General features: G+C 39.2%; 1 protein-coding gene across 3 annotated transcripts in view; it reads right to left on the minus strand.

The window, feature by feature from the left end:
- Positions 1-3,267: 3,267 nt before the first annotated feature.
- osbpl10a (oxysterol binding protein-like 10a) overlaps positions 3,268-24,383 on the minus strand; it is a 99,305-nt gene continuing 78,189 nt past the window's right edge. For all 3 annotated transcript variants that reach the window (XM_008422419.3, XM_081612996.1, XM_008422418.3), the window contains 6 exons: positions 13,843-13,992; positions 13,280-13,778; positions 7,412-7,598; positions 5,973-6,155; positions 5,122-5,275; positions 3,268-4,410 (listed from right to left, as the gene is read on the minus strand). In XM_008422419.3, coding sequence (XP_008420641.2) covers positions 4,366-4,410; positions 5,122-5,275; positions 5,973-6,155; positions 7,412-7,598; positions 13,280-13,778; positions 13,843-13,992 — 1,218 coding nt within the window. In that variant the 3' untranslated portion in view covers positions 3,268-4,365. The remainder of the gene's footprint in view (positions 4,411-5,121; positions 5,276-5,972; positions 6,156-7,411; positions 7,599-13,279; positions 13,779-13,842; positions 13,993-24,383) is intronic.

Here is a 24,383-nt window from a genome sequence, read left to right on the forward strand (position 1 = left end):
CATTTTTGTCCTCTGTAGAGGACATTTCTAAACGTGAATATCTCCCACACCCTGCATTCTGCTGAATTAATTCCTTTTGGTATCTAGAGAGGACATTTAGGGCTTTTCAATGATACCACATGTGAAGGGGTGGGACTTTTGTACGTACCTTTTTCTAATTCATAAAAATGGTATTTATCAGTAATAACACATTTTATGGGAAGAGACAAGTGCATGAAACCTTTTATTACCTTACAAAGACTGGGATTTAAAAAAAAAGGTGATTGGACAATATTTTTTTTCCTGGTAGTCAGTAGAATATTGGTCCTTCATCCCTCCTCATATCCATCCTTACTTCCCCTCATGTGTGGGTTTTTTTTTTACCTGAAATGGATTGAGAAATATATTAACATTTTGATTTATTTTGACCTGAAAAATGTGACAAGTTTTATAATTGTGTTCTCCTTTTCTGTTTTTATTCATAATTCTATTATGGGTTTGCAGAAACAAGTGTGCATGCTTTTATTTTGCAAAAATTTTTCGTATTCGGCGTTGAAACCGATGGTAAATAACCGCACTCGAGTCTCCTGCGTGTTTCAGACGTTTCTGATCCGATTGGCTCCACAGTTGATTATCTACTGAAATCAGCTGTGGTGAATCATGGGCTGTGAAACATTCGGGGAGGTTTGTGGCCTGCAGGTGGGAGTTACAGTATCGATCTCGCTCTGCTTTCATGTTTCTTGGAGTTTTCAGCAGATGAAACTGAAATCTGGCTCCACCGGCGGAAGCCGACATCATTTCGGGCTCGAGTCTAATTTGTAATCCAGCTTTCATCAGTCAAGAGACGACCAGATGTTCTATTGATTTCATGCGAAGATGTCATAACCTCTTTCTTTTCATCAGCATCAGAGCCTCCGCTGGTCGTCATGGAAACCACCAAACATCTTGTTGCAACTCGCCGTCCTGCTGTGTAACTCTGCCTCTCCTGCAGATGTTACTGTGACGTGCAGAAGATGATCTGCAGGGACGAATCCCACCTGATGCGTCTCAGAAACGGAACATTGAAGGTTCTGCATGACCTTTAACCCCTGTGCCTCCAGCCCTCCCCTCCTGTTGTCCACGCCCCGTCAGGTAAGAGTAGATCTGTTACTCCAAGGAGTTTTGCAGTGTTGCATGTTTAGGTTTGAGCACTGAGATATTATTGTAACACTTTTAACGTGACAATTTTTAATGCAGGAGTTATAATCCAGAGATGAGCAGCAGTTTAATTACAAAACCTTTTAAACCCCTTAAACTTTTACACTTTTGTCACAAACTGTAATGTACCTTAGTGGGATTTTACGTCATACATGAAGACAAAGTAGTGTGTAGTTACCGTTCTTATTTGCAAAATAGCTCAGTTAAAATATATAGAGCATCTAAAACAGCCTCACCAAAGTTTCTCCATTGTATTTAGACCCGAACTTTAACTGGGCCATTTCAACACAAGTATTTGCCATTATCTTAACCAAGGTCCTCAGCTGCAGCGTTTAAAGCCTGAGGTTCTGCAACCTTTAGATGTGTCCCTAATCCTTAGAGTCCTGCTAATGACCTAAAGCAGAAACTCTGGCCTGGAGATTTAAATCTCTGATCAAATAGATTTAGCCATTTATCCTCCACCTGTTCATCCCTTTTTTTTCTACTTAAACTTCACAATCTCTTCTTTCTTCCGTTTCATGCTCGTATACTTGAACCATAAAGCGCATTTTTTTCCCATTAATATTAGGAATAAATTATGAGAAAGCCAGACTCTAACTTATAGTTTTATTTGTCTAAACAATTTTATTTGGTTGCACTTTATCTCCATTTAACTGTGATTCTGACCTAAGCCGCCTCCTGCTGGTAGTAACAACATTTCTCTCAAACTTTGATCCGGAGCAGAATCTAGAAAATGACCTCTGGCTTTTTCTTATCAGAAAGGGTGGGACACGTCCCCGTCTGGTGGGTGTTGATAAATCATAGATTTACTCTCAAACCTTGTGAAATAACAGACATCTGTCTTATTTACTTCAGTTCATTACCTCTGACCAGCTTCCCCGTCTCCATGTAGGGAAAACATCCCATACTTGTCCCTGCATGTTTGTAGCAAACTGCAGAGAGGAAAACCTGCAGCTCAGATCTAATGCTTGTCCTCATCAGTGGATCTTGGCTGCTTGCTTTAATTAAAACTCTCTGAACTTCTCCACAACTTTCTCCCTGATCTGTCTGCCGTTTGTTCCCCAATGTTCTCGGGCAAACCTCTGAGGCCTTCGCAGCTGGATTTATGAGATTAAATCACACACAGATGGTCTCTAATTAGAACAAGACATCTAAAGGCAATTAGTGGCCCTGCAGTTGATTTAGGGTTATTGTAGCAAAGTGAGCTGAATACAAACGCACAATACACTTTTCAGAATTTTATTACGTTTCATTTTCCTGCCACTCTACAGATGTGCACTGCTTGGTGTTGGTCTGCGACACAAAAATCCCAATAAAGTGCATTTAAAGTTTGTAAAGTGACAATTAAAAGAAAATATGCATTTCGAATTAATCGGAGCAAATAATCAAAATTAGGATTTTTTTATGTAAAATTTACATCAGGTTCATTTTAAAGGTGACCTATTATGCTTAATTTAACAGGTTAGGATATGTACAAACCCTACAAAACATCCTGATATTTTTTGAACAAAATCATTCTTGGATAATGAGATTTTGGTTTGCCTTTTTTTTCAGAATGACCTGTTTTACAGCATCTTATCACTTTAAATCCAGATAAAGTTTTTCTGGCCAACTCAACGTTTACATTCACACGTAAAGGGTTGACAACTGATGCACAATGCACAACCGTACATCTTTGAAAAGCAGAAGGGGAGCCTCCTGCCCAACAAACGAGAAAGCATGAAGTGGTTTCTGAAAGGCAAGCCAACAATAAAACTCTTGTTTTTTCCAGCAGCCGGTTATTACGCATAGAGACGTAAAACCAGCTCACCAAACCTGCTGGGTTGATGGGTAACGGCACAGTGCCCTTTGTTTGTCACCTAATAATCAGGTTTTTGATACGGCTCATTTTCAGAACAGAAAACACTTATTGTGAAAAACATGAATTTTTCATAATTCATAATACGTTCCCTTTAAAATATAAAATACTTTATTTTACCTTCTATTTATGGCTGGAAGAAAGCCATGAGTTGACATATCAGAAAATTAACAAAGATTATGAGACATTCGTTTCTTGTACTCGACTGCAAACCGGCAAGAAAGAAACCATCCGAGTGTTTAAATCCTTAGTTTTATTTTATAAAATCTGGAAGTTGGCCACACGGTTTGTCTCCTGTGAGCAGCACTAACCAGTACATATCCTCCTCTCCGCTGTGGTTGATGGAGTCGATCCTCTCATCTTCAGAGGCAGCCTTCCAGCGAACCCCTCCCCCCATCCCGTCTCCCCTCCACCCTGCAGAGTTTCTGCAAACTGCCTCATCCATATTAATCAACACGGCCAACCTAAAGAGAAGCATAAACCGGAGCAGGCGAAGGCTGGGCGTTTGAGGGGCTGCTGCCTAATTACACCGCTGTCGTCTTGGGGTTACAGATACAAAACAGACGAAGTGGACCCGGGAGCTTTGAGCCACAAACCAACCAGAAAACAAGTTTGTAGCAAAAAACATGAGAGGTAGTAATGGAAATATTCTGTTTGGCAGCTGTTTTTTTATCCACTGAGTGAGATGTAGCTAAATGAAGATTTAAAAAAACAAAACTGGTGAAAACATGTTGAATCGGTCGATACGATTATGGTGAGGAATATTAAAATGTGCCCGGATACATTCAGAGTGCAGACAAAAATACTGTGTAATAATATAGACTATGATATAACGTGGTACATTTCACTTTAAATCTCTTCTTTCAATAGGGTTGGGTTTCTGTAAAGCTCAGAGAGGTAAAAGCCACTGTAACGTATAAAATAGTTGATTTCCTCTGGTAAAAGTGCTTCGTTAAAGTCATTTACAGCTACAGTATGGTGCGTTACAGAAGACTCGATCGGGTCCAACGAGTCGACACTGATGACCGGTCAAACTAATACAGGTGCTAAATGTCGTCACTGTGGGAAACAAAAGGCCTTAGCAAAGTGAAAAATAGAAATATTCTACTGTAACTAGTAAGACTATAAAAGTGTTCCTCAGTCCCCGGGGTCCAAAGGCTCGCTCCGTCGGCTCCAACTGAGGAAATCCCTTTGGCACCTCGCTTGCTTCATGTTTGTCTCCACCGTCTGTGAATCCGGAGGTCCGTGGAGGACGCCGCCGCTTCGCTTTGAGGCCAGGCCTCAGCTTGGAGGACGGGGTTTTTATCCACAGGAGGCGCATTGTTCCGCTGTCAGGTCGACTTCCACAGCGGGTTGTTGTAGATCCAACCGTCTCCCTGCACAAAGCACAACTTACGTCAGTGAATCAGCAAAAAAAAATATATGATATTTACACACAACGCATAAAACTTTTCCCCCATTCTGATGTCTAAAACCTTGCCTTTCAGGGTTTTGTTACCGTAGGATTAAAACTCCTGTTGGTTTATAAATTGTGGATTACTTGGCAACCCAGAACAAGAATCAAACATGGAGAACCAACATTTAGCTCTATACTTACTAATCTAGAACAAACTTAGAAAATACCATCTACTTAGCTTCTGTTGTACTTGTATTGTTTTTTTTTCTAATTCATGTAAAACAAAGTGCTGTGTAAATAAAACTTCTTCTAAAATGTGTTTAATTTGTATTTCTTCAAAAGCAGAAGTCTAGATACATTTCTTCAGTTTAGTAAAAAAGTTTTGGGTTTTCTGAAACAATCTCCTGATTGACTGGAGATGGTTGGGTTCAGATCATGTTGCTGCCTCTTTCCACAAACTCAATTACTGACTTTGCTGTCCTTAAAGCTGCAATGTGTAACCTTTATAAAAAAATGTTTTTTTTTACATAAAATGGTCACCATATCTTGACAGCACAGCATCAGACTTCTCCCAGTACTTTCTGCAGAAATACTCCACAACCAATCACAGCCAGGAGGAGGGTCTTGGTGCTGTCAATCATGGTTGTGTGTGCGCTGCTCTCTCCCCACCAGTGTAGCCCTTCATCTGTACCTCCTTAGTGAAGTATTTTGGTTTCCAGGGTTTGTTATCCGCTGCTCTCTTCCTCTCCTCCACCCGCTGACTCTCCTCCAGCCTGTGTTTGTGCTCCGTTGCTTCTTCCATGTTTCCTTCCTTCAGAGACTTGGTGACATGTTGCCATAGCCGCCTGCAAACCAAGAAGAAACGGGGCACAGTGATGAACTCTGACCTAACTCTACCAGGCCTTCTAAGTCGGCTCCAAATGTTGATGATAAAATAAAGTAAAACAAAAACAAGATTGTTTTTTACAAAAGCTGGACTTCAGAGATCATCTATTTCACTCGATGCTCAACGAACTCTGTTACACATTTTGTTTTTTCTGACCCAGAATAGTAAGATCTTTTAACTGCTTTGTGTTTAAATTAGTGACGTCAATCAATTTGGCTTAATCACACAATGCACATTGTCCTAAAAATGTAAAAAAATATATTTTTATTGTCTTAAACCAAACATCTCAGTTTTCCAGGTTTTTATACTCAAGAAGACTGTTTAGAAATTGTATTCTTTGTTTCAAGCGTAATTTAGAAATGTTAACTACAAATTGGTTGGAAGGACATTTCATCAAACCTGGACATTTCAGAGTTTCAATAGTTGACATTTTGAAAATAATCTAAAATTTTCTAGAAAAAACTTGGAAAAATGTCTACACTTTGTAGAAGCAGCTGAAAGTTGGACATACAAATAGTCGCCACGCACAGCCCAAATAAAAAGCATTCATGGTTGTAAACGTAACACAAAATGAGGAAAAAGTTTGAGAATAAAATAAAAACTTGTATTTTAAATAATTCTATTAAAATCTCCAGTGCCTGGACGTTTGTTTTCACCTGGACTCCATCCTGCCCTGCCTCTCTACGGGTCGCAGCTTCTTCCTGATGACAGGAAGTTTGCACGTGTCGATCACTTTGGTTTCCCCGCTGCTGTAGGTGAACTCCAGCGTGCCGTTCCACTCGCCCTGTGCTTTGCACACGATGGTGTTGGTCGGGTTGTGTTTCACCTCAGCCGTCACCCTGCAGGTTAAATTAAAGAAGAAAACCTCAGAGGAAACGACTCTCAACTCCTTTTCTTTTCATTTAATGCTCCAGAAAACAAACACGATGTACAGAAATGACCAGAAGCGATAATTTAATAGAATGTCAGAAGAATTTCTGGGTCACAAAACCCGTCTCATATTAATGCTGTGTATACTTAATAAAAGGTAATTTAAACAGATGAACATGGGACCTTCAGGCGTCTGGACACAAATATGAACGACACCAAATATATTAATTTTCCATGAAATCACAAATAAGTGAAGATACTTTACTGCTGTTCTTTTATTTGCTTTTTTTGTTTTGAAATCGTCTTTGTATATAACTTAGTTTGTTCTTTTAATACACTACATTCAATAAAGTCAAACTCTAAACTAAATTAACTCAAATGTTTTGCTCCATCAGAAAGTACAAATCCATTGCAGTCTTGGTTTACAGCTCTAGAAACCATTAAGGCCACTTAAAATGATCAGTTTCTTTGATTTTACTCTTTATTCTATGAACTGACAACATGTCTCTGAAATTTAAAGCAAAAATGTAGCATTTATTTGCAGAAAATTAGAAATGGTCAAAATAAGGAAAAAGATGCAGCGCTTTCAGACGTCAATGTAAAAAAAAACAAGTTAATGTATATTTAGAAACAACAAAATTAATGTTTTAACTCTGTTCAGAAATCAATATTTGGTGGAACAACCAGGAGGTTTTCAATGGGGTTCAGTGGACTTGTCATTTTTTCCAGAGCTGTACGTTTAGTTTTGAATGACACAAAAATCTCATTTTTATTGTTCTACAGTTTCCAATGTATTTCACAAAGTAGTTTAGCTGCTCTTTGTTTAATAGTTGAGTTGTTTTGTAAGAATTTAACATTTTTAGCAGAAAAATCGCTCAAGAAAACTGTTTTAGATGTTCTACTGAATTTGAATTCTATTGTGTTCTGTGACCTCTTAAATAAATAAAACCATCTCATTTTAGAAGATTAAAGCAAAGCCTGAACAACGGAGAATCAGCAGGGGAAAATAGACTATTCATGCTGCCGCTGTCAGTCTGCAACCTCCATTACCACAGAAGAAGACGGGCATAAATTAAAAAGTCAGACAGCTTCACAATGGAATAATCTTCCTCGGCGTGTGGAGCTTTTATGAATGAAGTGTCAGAGAAGAGAAGCAGCAGCCTGGAGTCCTTTCTCACAGTATAAAAGCTGTCAGAGCTGATAAAAAGAAAAAGAAAAGTCTCACCTGTGCACCTTCCCTCCATAGAAAGGCTTTGTGTGAAAGGTCACCGTGGCTGAGTAGCCGCTCTTGATGCAGTTGATGGAGACTTTTCCCCCCAGCTCCACCCAGGGGACGGTGAGGATGGAGCGGGCGTAGGCGCAGGGCAGAGTGAAGACGTACTCCTCGTCGTGCTCCAGGAGACACAGGACTCCTGGGAGGAAGATGAGAAAACACGATTACATTCAAATAGATTCATGTGAGAGGAAACCCGCTTTTTTATCCTTCATCGTTAAAACTCGAACCTGAGGAGGAGCGTTGACATCGACACGCATCTTTAATTTATTTCTACTGCTAAATGCAGAATTCAGTTTTGCTCAAGTTTATGTAATCAAGGACAGTGAACAACGTTACATGTACGAAGGTTTTCTAGCCATAGGCTAATTCACAAATCCAGTCTTTGGTTGAACCTTTTAAAAAAACAAAACAAAAAAAAACAAAAAACAGTAAAATTATAAAATATGGACTCCCATCACACTCGTCTGCATAACACTGGTCAACAGCCAAAACACTGTCTGGGGTTTTTCAACTGTTTTACGGTCATTTTGATGAGCTGAATCCAAAAATCTCGGTTTTGATCACTCAGGTCAACTTTATGAACTATGGAGCAACATAAGCATCAAAATGCACGACTTGTTCTCACATATGGATGAGTTTCCTGAGGATCTGAGAACAACGAGCAGGAGAAATGAAGACTTGATGTTCATTTTACATGTACTCACCCTTAACAGGTGTTCATTATTCAATTTACAGAAATCCAAGTTTGTAACATTTAATTAATGCACTGTCAGAAAACAGAAAAACCTTTTCTGGATGAGAAATATTAATGGAAACTGATGTCACAAAAATGTAAGCAATTTAATCAGAAGATCAGATTTCTCTAAATCAAATTAGAATAAAAACCTGATTTGAGTGAGAAAAATTGATGTTATTTTTGGATTCAGAGGCGCAAAAGACATTGAAAACAACTTCCAAAAACTATTTGCTTGTAACCCGGTGTGACAGCAGGGCCTAGTCCAAGTTCAAACCTCAAACGACGGTTACATACTCTCTCCATTGAATCTGACTGAGCTTAAGCTCACTTCATGGTTTTTCACTACTTATTGTTGCAAATAATCCCAACACATACTTTGAAGTTCATGGATATAAATCTTGCAGACACAGATTTAACTCCTAAAGGCTAAATCAGTTTTTATCCTGCATTAATCACCTTCTTCTTTCGTTTGCTTTCATTTTAAAACTTTCTTTGCACATAGCTATGTGAAACTTTGCGTTCCCTGCCTGCCTGTCTGCAGTGTTTCTGACAGAAAAAGGGCCGCCTGTCCTCGCTCCACATGTGACTGGAGAATCACGGAGTTATAAACAAACTCCCTCTGCTTTATGAATAGTTTTCTGTTCTTGCTTGGTTGCAGGAAACCACTTGTGAGGCTGTGTTTTGCTGCCGGAGAGGAAATGTGCATGTGATGCCACAGCGAGCAGGAAACAACAGAGGGGATTTGTTAGAGATAAAACTATTCAGTGCTAACAACGGCCTGAAGCTCTGGGATTAAAAATACACGAGAACAGCTTGTGTAGATGAAATGCGTCTAAAACTCATTTTCAGCCAGTCAGTGCACCTGGTCATTTTCAGAGGACGTTTTTTGCTTAAGCCTCTTAAATCTGTATTATAAATCATCCAAACTTTAAAATAAGGCTGAGCTGATATTTGCTTTTCCTGCTTCTTAAAGGCACGACTTGCAGATAATCTTCACCTACTAGGGACAGATTTTTCAGCTTTTTTTTCTTCTGACCTCCACTTATCACTTTAATCTTTCGAGCACGAAGCATGGCGAGGTGAGATGACTGGTTAGAAAAGGAGAAAGCAGCAGAGTTTTTCCAGATGCAGCACTTCACCGCTCTGCTTCTGACTCAGAGTAGAGCTGCTGCTCCTCCATGTCGAGAGGAGCCAGTTGAGGTGGCTCGGGCATCTGGTCAGGATGCCTCCTGGACGCCTCCCTGGTGAGGTGTTCCGGGCACGTCCCACCGGGAGGAGGCCTCGGGGAAGACCCAGGACACGCTGGAGGGATTACGTCTCTCGGCTGGCCTGGGAACGCCTTGGGATTCCCCCGGAGGAGCTGGAAGAAGTGGCTGGGGAGAGGGAAGTCTGGGCCTCCCTTCTGAAGCTGCTGCCCCCGCGACCCGACCCCGGATAAGCGGCAGAAAATGGATGGATGGATGGAAATCACAAACCTAACAGTCTGCATATTAGAGCTGTGTGATTTCATACCATTTTGCTATATTGAAAACGGTAACAACATTGATTATGACAAACCTATCCTCTTCAAATATTTTCTTGTTTCTTCATCACAATGTCTCTGCTGCTCCATGTGACCTTCAGCTTCTCAGGCACTAAAAATATCCAAACCGTTTTGCATCAGGAGCTGCGAAGCCCATCAAACAGCCCAAATAAACTGCATTATTACCAGGAAGAATTTGCATAAGTGGCACTTGAACTTTCATATGCTACCAAGAAAGTCATCCAAGTAGTCCTCTGCCAATATGATAATTAGATATTGACATTGAGATGATTGGGATTCAATGTGTTTCCTGCAGCCCAGCCAGACTAGAGAAGTGAACCAAACACTGAAAGCGTTCGTTGTGTTTTCTTGACTCGGGATGAATGTTGACGTGTCTTCAGTGGTTCCAAGGGTAAAGGAATTAAGTACGTTTTGTGAAACATCAGATCGTTCATGTTTAAGGAAGTGTTTGTCGTATATGACGCTGATGTTTGGAAAATTTGAAATGAATAAAAATGCTCTGATAATGATGTCAGTCTTTTGATCATCTCTAAACAATTTTTTCAAGTATAAAGATAAAAAAAACGCTTTGATTTGACTAATAAAATAAGATTTAGACACACAACACCTAAGTTGGACACATGATATAACTTGACAGAACTGGAAAAACGAGACACTCTTGCTCCATATTCATATTCTAGTATATGTCTCTTGACTATTTCCTCTCTTTTACCTCTAAAGTTCAGTTTTATCCACATCAGATTAAATCAGGCTTTCCTCCTGCTGACTCATCAATGAGTCTGCAATAATCAGATTACAAACAGCGATCGATACGTCCTGAGGTGAAGGTCACCATGAGTCACAAGCTGCCAACAGGTGAGAAGAGGTCTGAGCCAGGCGCCACGGCCGAATTCAAGGACTTCCTGTTCTCCATCTGCAGGTGATTCATCACAAGCAGGTGGGTGACCGAACGGGTCGCGATTGTTGCTTTCTGTGGCGTCATCAGGTTTAAGACGGAAAGCGTTGCAGCAAAAACAACGTTCTGATTTCAAAGGTTCTGAGATTTATAATCCCATTTCTTAGCTAAATATTTATTGTTTTATCTTAATTTACCTCTCGATGAATTAAGAGGTACATTAATTTATCTAGTATTGTGAGATACTTTTTGATTTCTGATACATTTTCTAAGGATGGCATGAAGTGAACTGCAGGTTTGAACAGATGAGAATAATTTCACTAATCAGCAAACTAAATGTTTAACATGCAGACATATTCAGTAAATTACAATATTACTGAAAACCTTCAGTTATTTCTGGAACTTTTATCACTAAATGCAGTTTATTGTGTAGACGTATTTCAAACACATGAATGTTTGAAACTTTTGTTATTAATTATGACGTTAACCTAAGAGGAAACAAAATTTCTGTAAAATATATGTATATATATTTAAAAACAGAAATGTAGTCTTAATAAAATGTGTTTTTAGTACCTGCTTAAATGTGGTTGTTTTTATAGGGTACTTTTAATCTGATAAATAAAACTAATATTCTAATTTATATAACTAAGTTGCTAAAATGTTTTTTGGGGTTTTTTTGTACTGGAATGAAAACAAATGACAAAAAAAAAAAAAAACCTCCACAAATGTTTGATAGTTTCTGTTTCAAGTTGTAGAAAGACACATTTATGACATGAGAAAACACACCGAAAGTTAAAATATCTGCCTGTCTTAAGAGTGGCCTGTTAAGCAAATTTGATCAAATCAAAGTCTTTGCCATAAACTCAACATTTCCTGTTTGCAAGGTGAGAAATTCTGAGTGAATCTTCTGAACGTGTTGTGGTTCTGTGTTTGTTTTCTGATTAATGTGCAGGACTTGAGTAGTTTGGAGGGTGAAAATGGGTCATGAAACGTTCTTTAAGAATGTCAGCGACAATAAACGTAACAGATAAAAGGTAAACAATCGCTATTTTTTTTACATTATGGAATGATTAAACCAGCAATGCTGGGAAATCAAATGCATTTCATTTAAAAACGTGCAGAACAATTTTAAACTTCTTTGCAATGAGATTTCTGGATTTCTTACTACTACTGCATCTTCCCACGTTAAAATAAAAACTACATAAATGTTAAGTTTTGAAAAAAGTTGGGATTATTTCAGAAAGAAATTTGTGAAGAAAAAAAATCTAATATCTCGTCTTGTGCGTTGATAAAATATTTTATAAGTTTGGAAAAAGTTGCTGCCGAAGATCTTTCCTTTTGAACTGAATAGAACTGAATTGGGGTTGTCTGTGTTCCCTTTAGACAAAACAAACATGAACACAAGTCTAAATGTTTAAAATACTAGACATGCATCTATTTAAACTGAAACGGGGAGCTTTTAGGTTATTTTGATGAATCAAACTGACTTTCTGCAACAATTGCTTTACCTTATTCTAAGCCAAACTCTCCTCCAGTTCCTGTCGATGTGAATAAGTAATAATCTGCTGCTCCGTTCATCTGGATGCCATCTTCCCAGGTGCATTGTGGGGCTTTGTTTTTGTTTTGTTCAGAAGCAGCTGAAATCAGGAGACGCAGCATGGTGGCGCCTTTGTGCTGCGGTTTTATTATGTAAGGATGTTTGTCCCCGAGACGCAGCAGGCGGGCTGCTGAGTCCTCTATCACACAGCTGCCTCTTCTCTGCTGAGGCTGCGATTTTTGACCACCTTTTATTTCTCACACCTATAAGAAAACCTTTGCTGGACTGACAAATCTGCACAGACCCCCGGGAAGTTTTACAAAGGCCAGCAAAGGGGGGGATGGGACTTTAAACAACTTTTTTTTCCCCAAACTTATAGAAGTGGCTGCCAGAAATAAAGTATTTTAACAAAATACTCTAGTATTTGTTGTTTCTGCAGACTTTTGTGAAGACATTAGATATATATTTTTTCACAGAGTATCAGTTATTTTCATTTTCTGACTGATCAAAGCCTGTCTGGTTGGAAAAGTTGTTTACTTCCTGTTAAGAAGCTTTTTAAGACAATTTAAACTGGATATTATTGACTTGCTTGACTTAGAAAATACCTCTAACATTTACAGACACTTTTTCTCACTGGCTGAATTTAAATCTGATCAAACTTTTCTTGCTTTAGTTCAGTTAGAAACAGCAAAATTGTGCAAAATTGTTCATTAAAGATTAAAAAAAAGAAACTTTCTAAATATATTCAACCAAAAACTCCTCAAGTAGCACATTAGTAGTTTCATCTCCATCTGGTTCAAACTCACCAGATGAATGCTATATTACTGTATTTTAGGCAAGAAGATTTTCTTATTTAAAAAAGGAATTTCATATTTGTTCATTTGCATGTTTTAACATATTGTTCTATGTTTTTTTAAAAAAGCTTAAGAAGTTGAATGAAAAATCAGCAAAATGTGCTGATTTTTTTTATCTGACTAATCAATTAATCAGCAGATTAATCAATAAAATTACCATTAGTTGCAGTCCTGGTACATATAACTCGCAGCCATGATTTCTGTAACCCGTTCCTCCATTTTTACCCAGATTGTCGTGGCGCTCTGACTCACCTTCTCCCACCATGGACACGCCCACAGACATGCCCATGAACTTGCTCTTGGTCCACACGTGAGCATTGACGCACATCTGCCGCTCCCGACACTCGCAGTAAAACCCGGAAACGGGTGGATGATGGGACACCTGCTCCGCGACAAACCGGACTCTGTAAGAGCCTTCGGGCGAATCCTCCCCTTGCTGCGAGTTGTTGGATCCTCTGGCGGGTTCCCGGGCCGGGCCTTGGTTTGATCTGACCAAAGGCTTGACTTTGTCCCGAGGAACTTCCCAGGAGCAGTGGAACGTCTCCCCCAGCACCGGGTTGTACGGCTTCTTGGCCACCGCGCCTTTCCGTCCCTCGTGAAACGCGGTCAGGTAATACTCCACGAAGCGCACGATTCTGTCCTCGGCGGTGGCGCCGGCCGTGATGGACAGGAACATGTCGGGGTGGGCCATGAAGTTGGCGTACATCTCCAGCAGGGATCGCTTTTCCAAAATGAACGTGGGCAGCACCACCTGGGGAGGAGAGACGGGTTACACGCGCCGGCTGCAAAGGGTGAAGAAGCGGGCGGAGGCTCACCCGCGTCAGGTCCATCCCCAGTTTGAGTTGGGACAGCAGGTGAAGGATGACGCTCCGCTGGTCGTCCAGGACGCCCAGATCCTCCTCGTCATTGTCCTCCGTGTCCGTCACCTCCTCACTGGGACTGATGTCCTCCAGCCTGAGGTGGTGCTGCCAAAACGGGACAAAAACACAAACTATTACCTTTCCAATCTTAAACCCAACAACTTCTTTTTGTTTCCGAGAAGCCAAACAGTTTTGCAATGATTGATTGTGAAAAAAATGCTAAGTTTTTCTTTGGACTTGATTTTTTTCAACATTTCCTGATCCAAAGAAAGGTAAGAACACATTAGAAACACAGATTGACATGCTGGGAATTCACACACACTCATGAATTTTAAAGCAGTTTTGGTCTAGTTTCTAGTGAATATATCTTAGTACACTTGGAATAAGACAAAACCTAAAACAAGTAACTTTTCAGCAAGATACAGGAGTTTGTTTAAAGTCGATAAATCTTAAGTACAGATGAATTATTAGATTACTTATGTTCAGTTATGTTTCTTGTTTCTTTTCCTCTGAGGCCTCAAAATGACCAACACTGCTTTCTTACCGTTTCAAACACCCGAGCTGCATTAAACTGAAATATTTCAAATCTGATTAGAAATGAAGCGACTTTTTCAGTTTGGTGTTTTGCGAAAAATATTTACGAATAAAGACTGTGGAATTATTTGTCATAAAAAGAAAACATAAGTCAGGCATTTTAATAATGCCGTTTAATTCTCCCACATCTGTGACAGCTGCAGCCTGAGGCGCCGCGTTCAGAAAAAGCCCTCTGGGAATTTATTTACATCTGCCACAGACGTTCACTGTGACATCCTAAAACGAGATTTTAGCTGTAAATAAAAAAAAATGCTGACATGATTCAAAGCAAAGTGCTCCAGAAACGCCTGTTGATAAGATCAGATTTTGTGCACAAATTGTAAAAGTAAATTTGAAGAAGTGGAGGAGCAACACCACTCCATTGTGTTAAAATATACAAAATATTTCCAATGTAAATTTGCAAAGAAATTAGTTATTTCTACATGAATCTCAAGAGTGTAGATTAAGCTAAAGACTTTTTTTGTTATGATAAACACAAAACGCCCAAATGTATCACTAATTAGTCAGGCACTCGTACTTGCCGTCTTGTTTTATCCACTCAGCCGTGTTTTCCCTCCACAGACGAGGCTGTCAGTATTTTATCATCAACCAGAATCTTGAGGTTCTTTCCGTCTCCCAGGTGGGATTTTCTCTCCTACCCTCAACAAGCTTCACCCATCACAATTTACCAATTAGTCGGAGCAGACAGAAGCTGCTTCCTTCTGTCATTTATCGGAAATCGGCTCCAGTTGAGGTTAAAGAAAAGTTGCTGGTTTTGATTTCTGCTTCAGCAGCAACCCGAGGCAGGAAAATATGGAAGAAAAACAACAAGAAAGAGGTTGATGCATAATGCAGAAAGTGCCCCAAAGCCTCTGGGCAACAACTCCCTGCTCTTCAGTCTCTACTTCTGTGTTTTCCAAGCAGTTACAGTTACGACAAAGTGTGCAAAAATCTAAAATCGTCGCCTTGTTTTTCTATTCAAAAGCATTTATCCTCTTCTGTCTGCTCTGTATTTTCACTTTACAGCTGCAAACTTTAATGTAGCTTCACGTTAACAGAACATTTTCTGTCATTTTTTAAATAGTGATGGAAAAATCTAAAAGCCATCTGTCAAAATGACATACAAATTCATGTGTCAGGATGGCCCAGTCAAAGTTCAGGCGTGAATCTAACAGAGTCACTAACACTTTCCCATTACATCTGAGCTAATTTGCAAAGAAAAGGCAAAAACTTCAGCAGTTGTTGTATTTAAAGATGGATCTGCAAAGTGAAAATGTGTAGCATTATTCTCAGATTTGTTTTTGTGAAAAGGTTTCATTTCCCTGCTTTACGTTTGTCACAATAAAACATTCAATTCTACGGTTGTAACATATAAAAGCTTAAACGCGGTGAATACTTTTGTAGGAAACTGTGTTTTACTTTGAAGAAGCCAAACTTCCTTGTGTTTTTTTTAACGATCCCAGCTTTAATCTTTTGAAGATATTTGAAAGGTTTCCTCGGCTGGACTCGTACGGTTGGGTTTTAACTGATGATTGGTGAATGTTTTGAAGTCCCGCATCAGATTCCTTTCTGACTTTCAGATATCATTGGTCTGCTGCAGATACATTTTAATTCAATGTCACTTCATAGAGCACACCCTGCACAATATAAAGCCATGCATAATGAAGTACAAGGTGAAGGGCAGAAACGAGCGAAAAACAGCCTGAGGGTCTTTTAAAAAAAAGACCTTCAGTTGTTAAAGACCATTTCAAAAGATTAAAAGAAGCAAAGCAGCTTAATCTTTAACGCCAGTCACACAGTTTCATTTTAGGAAAACTGCTCCAAGGACAAAGTGGAAAAAACTCCCAGCACCATGGAGGAGAACCACAGAGATTTCTGACTGTCACCTGAATATTTCATTCAGCACAGACATCTGTGCAGCTTCACATCACCACTCATTGATGCACACACTGGGAACACTCTGCACCAAAAACATTATGTGCAAAACACACACACACACACCCTGGACGGGACGGAGCACGTTCCGAACACACACACCTACACGAGTCCCTGGAGCTGAAGCAGAGTAATATATATAGAAGTGAAACAGAGTGGGAAGACTGAGAGGAGGGGGAGGTTTGTTATGACTTCACTGCTTTTGACTAAATAAAGAGGCTCCTGACAGCTGAGTTGGTCTGAGCAGCTCTGGATGGAGCGAGCTTACTGCTGAACATGTTGGTGAATTAGTAATGTCAGCATGGCGACGAGTTCTCTGTTGTCCAAAAACCTCCATAAAGATCAGCTCTAATCTTCCAGAGCATCTTCGGCATCGTGGATGTGCAGCCAGGAAACCTTTAGCGGCTCTCTCACGAGGCTGCGTAAATGTGGACCAAAATATCTGCAGGAAGATTCAAGACACTTAGTTGAATGTGAGAGATGAGAAGTGGGCAGTTCTGGAACCAAAATGGTGCTAAAACCCGAGAATAACTCTGTCGCAATAACCAGTTAACCGCACGATGAATCAAAATGAGCTCCGTTCTGATGAGAAATGTTTTTTGAAGTTTTGTTTACACAAACATCATAATCCGTTTTATTTACGGTTTCTCTTGTTTAAAGTTTTTGTATTTGGTTGTGTTTTATGTTGGATATTGAAAATATCCTGCGGTGCCAGGGTTAAGTGTTCCTGGAGAAATTAAAGTTTGTTTGTCTTCAAAAGCACAAACTTCCAGCAGTATGAGATCATCAATACTTAAAAATGATCTCAAAACATTTTTATAGTCATTGTTTATCTCAATAATTACTGGAACAATTTATCGTCCAATTTACGTTTTGACCTCTGACCCAGGCATATTATCTCTCAAAGTTGTTTGTCCACTTAGTAGCCATTGAAGGAATTTCAAAAACAGTTTCCTGCCTTTAAATTTACACCAGTGGCAAAAACATGAGTTGCGTAGATTAAGTCTACTTTGCCAAATGTTCTCAATCTGCATTAAATCTCAGAGATTAAGCAAAAATATCCAGCAACATCTTTTCTCTTAAACTCAACTGAATATAATGCAAATAGATGAGAAGTTACGTTCTTCCACCACAAGAAAAAACAGAAAAGTTTATCAATTTAAACTTAGCAGGAACATTTAGATACTATATATAAATTAAATAATCAGCCAGTGGAAAAAGACATTTGTCCTATGTTAGAAGCTGAAATGCTTTATTCCACTGGAAGATTATTTTAGAAATACTTTTTCATGAATATTAAGGAGTTATTGACTTAAAACAGGCTCCTATATCTTGCTGAAAAGTTACTTTTAAGTTAGTTTTGTCTTATTTCAAATGTACCAAGATATTTTCACGATAAACTAGAGCATAAATACTTTAGTTTTAATACTTTAAATACAAATTAGTTAAGATATTGAACAGAAAACTTGTTCAGTTGCGTTTCATTTCATTGTGCGCCCCCAACCGCTCTTACTAATGACACCCTGGGCATCCACCAGGATGGCCCAAATCAAAAACTGCCACCAACAGTGTGCAAAAGTGAGAACATGTTGGTATTTCCTTCTTTCCAATGTTTCAAAAAGCACTTTGTAAATACTTCAGCTGTTTAATGTGTTTACCACAGCAGGCCCTGCAGTCGGGTTTGTTCAATAATTTATGAAGACTGCATCAATGCTCAGTGTTGAACAAGCTCTGTACTTTCCGTTTCTGATCACTGCTGCTAAACGCTAATGTACTCCGGAAATGCTGGCTAAGCATTTCAGTCTGTGGTCACAGCAGATGTGAACGGTGATCAAACACTCACGCTGCCCTGATGTGAAGCTACAGGCTTGACCTGCATGAAGCTGGATCTCATCTCCAACCAAAGGGAAAAGTACCGGCGTGTTTGAACGCCACCGACTGTTCAGTCCACCCGGAGGAGGGGAAGTGGTCAGCAAACAGGAAAGGTAAAAGCTCCAGTTAGCGTCAAATCCGGTTAAAGAGCCGGCGGTCTCTCAGCAGGACGTCTGTCCAGGTCGGAGTCATTTAGCGAGTTTTAAAGGTCTGACGGGACCCCAAGGGAAAAAAAAACAACAACACCTACTTCCTCCTCTTCATCTGAATGTGCTGACTTGGTGGGCAGCCGTCTTAAAGGAGTCCTGCTCCTTCCCCACAGAGAGATGCTCAGTGTAGCTGAGAGACGGCGCCGAGCTGCTGTGCGTGACTGCCTCTCTGCCCACCACCCGCTCTGAAAAAAAGGGAAGGGGAGCAGAGGGAAAGTCCCTCTGACGTCATAAACCGTCCCCTCCCTTCCTCCAGCTGCTCCCGTTTTAATCCTCCGCTCTCCTCCCGTTGCTCCTCTGCTCACATGACCTCCGAGCTTTTATCTCCCCACTGAACATCTCCGCTTCTGTGATCAGTTTGCAGATGATCAAATAATCGCCTTTACTGCCAAAGTAACAAATCAGCAGTCGTGCTACGAGCGGGATAAGTTCTTTATCTGGAATTTATCCCACGCCGCCTCCCATGTCAACATTTAATTTGTGGATGGTTTATCAGTTCAGCTCATCACCTCATATAAACACCGACGCATACGGCTTGTCAGTGCGCTCTCTTTTGGCATTTGTGTAAATACAATACTTCCAAAAGTCAAATTAAGACTCAGTTTTCCCTCATCGCAAAGCAGTTTGGTGAAAATCTTCCTCTACAAATCTGCTTCTAGTCCATGATGTCATCCATCGGTTTTCTTACTTTTGGCACCATTTGTCAACTATACTCACTTGCAAACTAGGATTCTTCAATATAAAAAGCAGTTTAGCTCAGAGCTCGAGAGAGAGAAAGAGGATGTGACGTGTTTTTTATAAACTAATCATCATGAAGATTATATGCCCTGAAAAAAAATAAGTTTAATTCCTAAAATGGAAAACACAAAGAGAAGATTAGTGCTTGTAGATAAAACTACGTCGAACTCATGATGTATCCTCTTTATTGTAGAACTGAGCTGGACTCTTTCAGACCAATGAAGCCATATTTTAGCTTCAAGGCCTACAGAAAAGTTTTTTTTCCTTAAGCAAATGCTCAGTAGGAAAGCATCAAACAAGAAAATCTGGACAAAAAAAATACATATTTGATTTTCCGATTAGACCTGTTCTTGAGGTTACTACTCATTTTCTCTGCAGCAGTCAGACTGGGTCCCATTTCCCATATTCTTCATCATTTTTGCCATCTTGTCTTTTCGTTCAGACAATCTGCTATTCCGTTTCATCCGCTCTCCATCTCAGCCTCCTGGGCGCTAAAGGAAGGCCGAGTCTCTTCAAGCTGCTGCTTCAAAGTCTTATTGTAGTTTCAAACGGCTACAAGTTTGAGCTGGTTGTCCTTCTGGATTTTCCTCATGGTGACTTCCACCTTTTCTCCATTCATGTGAAAACGGTGATGATGTCGTCCTCCTCTAGTCTGACTGGACTCCCTCATTCAGGTTCTCTGGGAAAAAACTCCATGTGGATTTCTAATCACATTCAAATCGGTATTTAGCTCACGCTGCGTTTTTGCGCCGATGTACTTTAGTATAACCAACTGTACACACAGGAGAAGCCCAAAATGGCAAGCAAAAGTTCAAATAAGACACCAGAACCGTCCACGTTTCTACACAAAGGAGCAACGTCTTCCCTCTGAACCTCACAGCAGAAACCAATTCCAGCTGCATGCATCCATAACCTCGTCCTTTCAGCCACTTAAAGAGCTTGTGACCACGGGCGAGGGGTTGGACTGCACATCGACCGGTAAATCGAAAGCTTAGCCCTGAAGCTCAGCCTCTGTCTGAACCACTAGGGTCCAACGCATTACTGCCGACTCAGCCGGCCTCGCGCCTCTTTCTGCCGTCGGCTCAGAGAAATATTAAAGGTTGCTTAGGGTAGAAAGCTCCTCCAACAAGGCGATGTCAACAATCCCACTGCTTCAGAAATATCAGCCGTAACAGTTTGCAGGAGAGACTGGAGCAAGATGACCCAGTTTTCATATTTAGGATCAAGGCAGCCTTAGTTTGGTCACCAACTTAAATATCCTTCGTCTCGTCTCAAGTGGATTTTATTTGTTGTGCAGAATTCAACCGGTACAGTCACTCTTTTAAAATTGTTACAAATTACAGCTAAACTGCTGCTTAGGAAAAATAAAAAATAATAAAAATAAACAAGAATAATGCTTTCAAGTGTGTTTGGGAAGTGAACATTAATATCCGAGTCGTTACCTCGATCGCAACTTTTCTTGTGTCCACACCTAAAACGCTACAGTTTTATGACCTCAGCTCATAAATAGCACAATTGATATACAAAACAAATGTTTAAATATCTATAAAGGTCTAAAATCAATTCTCATGAAACTTATGATGGACTACATTCACTTCCCAAAGTAAAAAAACGTTTTTAAGAAATAAAAGTCTAAACACTTTACCCACGAGGTTCTTACCTTCACAAGCTTCATTAAATGGTGCCTTCCTCCTAATTATTTGGTCACATGACCAATGTTTTTTTACCGTTTCCTAGCAACCACGTGTGGCTAAACTCACCCGAGTCACTACTACTGTTTAGCAGTGATTATAAGAAAAACCTTTTTTTGGCAATGAATAAAAAATGTTTTCAAAAAAATGCAATTCTTGCTCATTTCAGATGGATTGTTTAGTTAAAGAAGTAACAACTTTAGAAATCTAATCGTTTTAAAAAAGATATGTGTAAAGTTTTGAACCGAGGGGCAGTTTCCATGTCTTTAGTTTATATAACCTATTAATTTCCACAGGCTATATTCTTTTCTAAACCGATCCATGCAGGGTCACATGTTGATGTTACAGTCTTCTGCATGCAGAGATTTATTCATATTTCATTCCAGTTTCTTGTTCGTTTAGTTTTGACCCGATGATTCCGATTCCTCCACAAGCGCAACAACATTTTAATGTCTATATTTTATGATTTTAGCTGAAATCAAACATTTTATAAAAAGATACGAGTGGGTGGACGGTTAGCTCCAATCTACCTTTTGGACTGATACACACGGAAAGCAACGCAAATCAAACGTCATAAAAAAATAAAACAAAAACCTTTTTCTGCAAAAGATGAATTTGCTGTCAAGACTTTTTACTTTTTGTTTCAATCTCCAAACCGTTGACGCTCGGTTCAATTTTTCCCATATTTTCACATTTTCTGTTTTCCTGCCTCCTTCTGCATATAGTTGAGTGAATTTAAAAAATTTGACTTAAACTCTTAACCTCTGACCTCTATTTCTACTTTGCTGGCATTTTCTCTGAAACCGTTTCAGCCATATTAAACACACTCCACCCGCTTTATTGTCTGACATTTAGCCACACAATCAGTGAACTTCGTCTCTGTGCACTTTCCAATAAATAAGGCTTGCAGGCTGAAAGAGTGAGCTATTTGAACACACTGACTGATTCAGTTACTGAGTGTTTCTGGTTTTTTTAGCTCGGTTTTCTGAGTTAAATGTCAGAGATGCTTTGAAAGTCAGCTTCCAGGCCGACACTGAAGAGCTTCCGGTCGGCGCCGCTGTTTGGCATTTGAATCAAAGGAAGTTGGAGCTGAAGCGTTCTGCATTTTGCATAGAGCCATATGAAACATTTAATACAACAGCCGTTCATATCTTTAAGAAATGTTCACCTAGTCTAATGCATCCGTTACCGCTGGAAAACAAGATTTAACTGCATTATTCTCAATAGTTATTATTGCCCTTTGATTGAAGGTTCTTGTAGCATCAACCACACTGTAAAAACACTAAATCTTACTAGTATTTTTGCTCTAATATCTAGTGCAGATACCTTGCTTGTAAGTTAGTTGTGTCTTATTTCAAGTGCAGTAACTTTTCAGCTTCTTGTAAGTCAATAATTCCTTAATACTGATGAAAAAGTATAAGTGAAATAATCTGGCAATGGAACAAGTAGGTCTGCTGGAGTTCTCAGTCTTTACTGTTAAATCTCATTTATTGGTCCCAAAATAATTAGTGATAGATAAATTTATCTTGTTTACAACTTCCTGTGACTCTGAGCTGTTCTGATTTTTGACAATATAGCATAAAAGACACTAACATTTAATTTTAAACTTGACCAGCTGAACTGCTTGTGGTGTTTTAAGAAAGAAATTTTCTTTCTTCTGTAAAAAAAAAAAAAAAAGCGCAAACCGACACTTTACCCCGAGACTGAATACAACGTAGCCTTGAGTGTAAAATGGCACAATCTGACTTCATTGAGCTACCTTTAGAAAAATGTATGTATTTTTTTTTCTTTTGAGTTTTTCAATATGTTGGATCTTAACAGAAAAACAGGTTCTGTAGATGTGTGTCTGTTATCTCCAAGTATTTTCACCCTTATGCATTCGTTCTACCGCCGTTTTTAAAATCACACTTAAATTTGTCTGACTATCAAACACTTTTTACAAAAAACTTGTATAATGCAAAGATATATTTTAACATTATGATTTTATTTATTTAAAGAAAACAAAAACCTATCCAGATCAGCCTGGTCCAAACTGGAAAATGTCATGTTTTGAAGCAACAACTGCCATCAAGTGTTTTACGAGCTGCAGGAAGTTTTGTCCTGTTCTAATCTGCAGAATTGTTTCAATTCAATGACTGACTGGTTTCCAGGAATTAACAACCATTTTACAGTCCGATCCAGCATCCGTATTGCCAGAGTTCAAAACAGTAAAATGACCAGCACAAGTAAAAAAAAAAAAGAAAAGCATGAAAGTAGAAAGGAAGCAGTAACACTACTGCACATAATTTCACAAAAGTCTGTCAATAATCAGATCTGAATAATAACCAGTAACACATTTTTGATTCTTATCTGAAGAATAACTTTAAAGCATATAATGAAACCTCCTGAATCATATAAATTCAATTAAATTAGAAGCCAAGAACAAAGTAAGTTTGTACTTCTGCAGACTAACATTTCTGCCTTCACTATGATGGAAATGTTTTCAGCGTTTTTGTGCAGTGCAATGATTAAAACATTAACATTTTTCTGAGTTAATGTGACTAGAAGGGAAAAAGATCATCTGGAAAAGTATTAAACAGAAAGGTGTTTGATTTAGGGGTAAACAAAGGAAGGACTAAAGACTCATGAATGCCACATTCAGATGTTGAACTTCTAGTCTGATGTCGCTAAAAAAGTATCTAAAAATATCCCTATGTACTACAATTTAAGGTTTTTATTAGTCTTTTATGTCGTTTACTGAAACATGAAGTGAAAATGGACAAAACAAAAGGGCAGGGGTTACTTTGCTGCCCCCTGCTGGTGACAGAAAAAAATAGAGAAATGTATCAGGGGATTCTAAAATAATTTGAGTTTCTCGCTTCAGTCAGGCTACATTACACGTTAGCTACGTTTGGTGTTAGCTCCTGCTGCTGTGTGTTATAACTCTAATCTATCCTCATATTGTCTTTTTTTTCCCGTTCGTATAGCTAATTCCAACTTAAACTGTAAACTTTAGGGTAGATTTTTAAGAAAATGAAAGGTGTGCAGTCCGTTTATCAATGTCAATGAAGGTGACTGAGAATGTTTACATGTGCTGCACTGAATCAGCTCATAACTATGGAAAGACAGCCTGAATATATGGTAAGTAAATGCACTGGTGCTGCTGCTCATGCATAGAGCCAGCAGATTTCTGCAAGGCGCAGCAATTTTCTCTCCATTTTCTCCACAGTCACGCAGCAGGCCTGATCTGCCTTTCCGCTGGCTGCATACTTAGACTGAATATGAAAAGCCACAGCGGTGCTACATAATTCAAACAGGAAACCTTCATTATCGTGAGGTAATGCACTTTAGGCCTTGATGCCGTGCCTGCTCATTAGATTACAGGATAAACGCTTTACTGACAGACAGGGAAGATTGTCACCCAGTTACACTATGAGCAGACAAGGGAGTTATGCAAGAAATTTAATAAGAATTCAACACTTGCATGTTTAATTTTATT

This window comes from Poecilia reticulata, chromosome 11 (assembly GCF_904066995.2).
Source record: "Poecilia reticulata chromosome 11, P_reticulata-male-v2, whole genome shotgun sequence".
In the NCBI taxonomy this organism is placed as follows: domain Eukaryota; kingdom Metazoa; phylum Chordata; class Actinopteri; order Cyprinodontiformes; family Poeciliidae; genus Poecilia; species Poecilia reticulata.